General features: G+C 51.7%; 1 protein-coding gene across 1 annotated transcript; it reads left to right on the plus strand.

The window, feature by feature from the left end:
* Positions 1-499: 499 nt before the first annotated feature.
* Positions 500-2229, plus strand: POU4F2 (POU class 4 homeobox 2). The gene is made up of 2 exons (XM_027866802.1): positions 500-796; positions 1288-2229. Exons 1-2 carry the CDS (start codon positions 500-502, stop codon positions 2227-2229), a joined length of 1239 nt encoding a protein of 412 aa, XP_027722603.1.
* The last annotated feature ends 1107 nt before the right edge of the window (positions 2230-3336 follow it).

Consider the following 3336-nt stretch of genomic DNA (forward strand, 5'->3'; position numbering starts at 1 on the left):
AACAGCGCAGGCGGAGAAGGAGGAGGAGAAAGGAGGAGGCAGTCGGTGGTAGTGTTGGTGACAGCAGAAGGCGGGGGTTGAGGGTGGGGGGTTGGGGTGTGAGAAAGAGAAAGAGAGACTCGGAGCCCAGAGGGAGAAAAGGAGGGAGAAAGGGGAAAAGGAACAAACCTTGTAGGAGCTTGGCAAGGAAGAGAGGAGGAGGGGGAGCGAGGGGGAAGGCGAGGGGGAGCGAGGGAAGTATAACACCGCGGCCGGCCAGAGGCTTGGGGGGCAGTTGCGAGAGGAAAAGGCTGAAGCCAGAGCGGAGCTGAGCCTGGGAGAACCAAGAGGCAGCGGCAGCCGTAGGAGAGGAGGCGACCCGCGCTGCCCCAAAGCGACACCCAGGTCTCCAAGCGGAGCCTGCTGGCCGCCACCCGAACTTTTCCCTTGCCTCTCCCGGCTCCGGGCATCGTCGGCGCGTCCTGGTGGAGGGTGCTCGCTCTCCAGGGCTGCAGGGAAGATGATGATGATGTCTCTGAACAGCAAGCAGGCTTTCAGCATGCCTCACGGCGGCAGCCTGCATGTTGAGCCCAAATATTCAGCGCTGCACTCGGCTTCTCCTTGTACCTCTTCCTCGGCGGCGCCTTCGTCCAGCTCTCCTAGCAATACCAGTAGCGGGGGCGGCGGTGGAGGCAGCGGGGGCCGGAGTAGCAGCAGCGGCAGCAGCGGCAGCAGCGGTGGAGGCGGCGGCGGCGGAGGCAGCGGGGGCGGAGGAGGTTCCGAGGCCATGAGGCGAGCTTGTCTTCCCACCCCACCGGTATGTATTCTGCATAATCACCGCTTAAAGGCACGTTTTGACAGCCCCCTTTATCTGCTTGATGTTTTTTTCATGTCTGCACAGCAAATCACCCCACACCTCCAATTTTTCCCCCCTCGCTCTCTTTTTCTCCTTCTCTCTTTTCTTCTCACCCTCAACTTATGTATTCAGTGGATCTGGTCTTTCATATTAATTTTTATGACCTGGGATGCTGCCTCTCTGTGTGTGCTGTGTTGTGTTGGGTGTTGGGTAGTCTCTCGGCGCTCTCTTTCCCTCCTCCACTCTCTGATTCTCTCTCTACCGCACTCCTCCTTCTCCTCTCTTTTTTACCAGGATTTTTTTTTTCTTTCCTAATCTTCCAGAGATGGTTTAGTTGGGCTGGCTGGCTGGCGGCAGCGGGCGGTCAGGCGGGAACACTGGAGGAGGTGGTGTGGGGAGGAGAGCCCAATTCCCTGTAGTCAGTAATGTGTGCCTTCTACTTGCAATTACAGAGCAACATCTTCGGTGGTCTGGATGAGAGCTTGCTGGCCCGCGCGGAAGCTCTGGCGGCCGTGGACATCGTCTCGCAGACCAAAAGCCACCATCACCACGCGCCGCATCACAGCCCCTTCAAGCCAGACGCCACTTACCACACCATGAACACCATCCCGTGCACCTCCTCTGCGTCGTCGTCTTCCGTGCCCATCTCGCATCCTTCTGCCCTGTCGGGCACCCACCACCACCACCACCATCACCACCACCACCATCACCAACCGCACCAGGCGCTGGAGGGGGAGCTTTTGGATCACATCACGCCGGGGCTGGCTCTGGGGGCCATGACGGGGCCCGACGGATCGGTGGTGTCCACGCCCGCCCACGCCCCGCACATGGCCACCATGAATCCTATGCACCAGGCGGCTCTCAGCATGGCCCACGCACACGGGCTTCCTTCGCACATGGGCTGCATGAGCGACGTGGACGCCGACCCGCGGGACTTGGAAGCATTCGCCGAGCGCTTCAAGCAGCGGCGCATCAAGCTGGGGGTGACCCAAGCGGACGTGGGGTCCGCTCTGGCCAACCTCAAGATCCCCGGAGTGGGCTCGCTGAGCCAGAGCACCATCTGTAGGTTTGAGTCCCTCACCCTATCCCACAACAACATGATCGCCCTCAAGCCCATCCTCCAGGCTTGGCTAGAAGAGGCAGAAAAGTCTCATCGAGAAAAGCTCACCAAACCTGAGCTCTTCAATGGGGCTGAGAAGAAGAGGAAGCGCACGTCCATAGCTGCTCCTGAGAAGCGTTCCCTCGAAGCCTATTTCGCTATCCAGCCTCGCCCCTCCTCTGAGAAAATTGCCGCCATTGCAGAGAAACTCGATCTTAAGAAAAATGTGGTGCGGGTCTGGTTCTGCAACCAGAGGCAGAAACAGAAAAGGATGAAATATTCGGCTGGGATTTGAAAGGCCCTTGATCTCTCTTGGGACTCTTTCCCTTTTTCCGATCCCAGTCTCTTCCTCCCTCCACCTCACTTCTTCTCCCCATCTTTTCCCTTCTTACTTATCGACAAGAAATTATTTCAGTGTCTGATTCTACCAGAGAAAGAAAAAGAGAAAGAGTTATTGAATAAGCCTGGTGAAACTGGGGGGGGGGGGGTGTTAAGAAACAGGAAAAAAAGAAAACCAGACTTGAATTTTCAAGTTTAACGATGTTGTCCCTCTCCACATCCCCTAGAAAGGCACCCTGCTCTTTCAAGTACTCTGACACTGACTCAAGGCAGATATAAAATTCTTTTTAAAAGACTGAAGAACGATCAAGTAAGATTTGTTTTTAATTCTTGAAGACATTACCCATGTTCGAGTTAAAAATTACACTTTGCAGCTATTTTTCAGAAAATTAAAATTGTGTCAGGACTGAAACTTTAAACTAGAGTTTGACCCCTAACATGATAGAGACATCTCAAAAGTATTTTGATTTTAAAAAAGAGAGAGATGGCAGATTTTTCTGCATTTACACTGTATATTATATATAATATATTTTTACTGTGGTTATAATTCTCGTTTTCCTCTGAAGTGTTAATGCTTAGGAAAGGAGCTGCCCACTGTGTTCACTGGTCTTTAAAAACTATTATTAGATTACTGCCAAACAATCTTCTGTAAATTATTCATTTATGTCTCTGGCAACTTAATTTGTGCTCATTATGATTAATTAAACTTCTTTAATCTGAGTCTGGTTAAAAAAAAGCAAGGGGAAAGTGTAGATAGTGAACATCAGAAAAGTTTGTTTGAAGACTGTTGAATTCCTAAAGCTATAGTCTTCTACAATGTTCCTTTTGGCCCGCGTGTAAATTCTCCCTCTGAACGAAAATTGTTTCTCCTTTGATTTTCCTGGTAGTGTTTATTTGTGACTCGTTGAAACTCTGTAATAGATGTCCTCTGTTATTTGTATAGACCTGATTCACTGTCCAAAGTATTGTTTACTTCGTTACATATTTAATGGGGATTCCCATCTTGTCCCCACTCTCTCTCTCCTTCTCTCTCTCTCTCTCTCTCTCTCTCTCTCTCTCTCTC

The sequence above is a fragment of the Vombatus ursinus genome, unplaced genomic scaffold (genome assembly GCF_900497805.2).
Source record: "Vombatus ursinus unplaced genomic scaffold, bare-nosed wombat genome assembly UNPS02014784.1, whole genome shotgun sequence".
Lineage (NCBI taxonomy): Eukaryota > Metazoa > Chordata > Mammalia > Diprotodontia > Vombatidae > Vombatus > Vombatus ursinus.

Excerpts from the sequence above, each read along its gene's own strand:
- POU4F2 (XM_027866802.1), top strand. The coding sequence starts at position 500 with ATGATGATGATGTCTCTGAACAGCAAGCAGGCTTTCAGCATGCCTCAC. Across the intron at positions 797-1,287 it reads CTTGTCTTCCCACCCCACCG|AGCAACATCTTCGGTGGTCT; the intron begins GTATGTATTCTG and ends TTGCAATTACAG.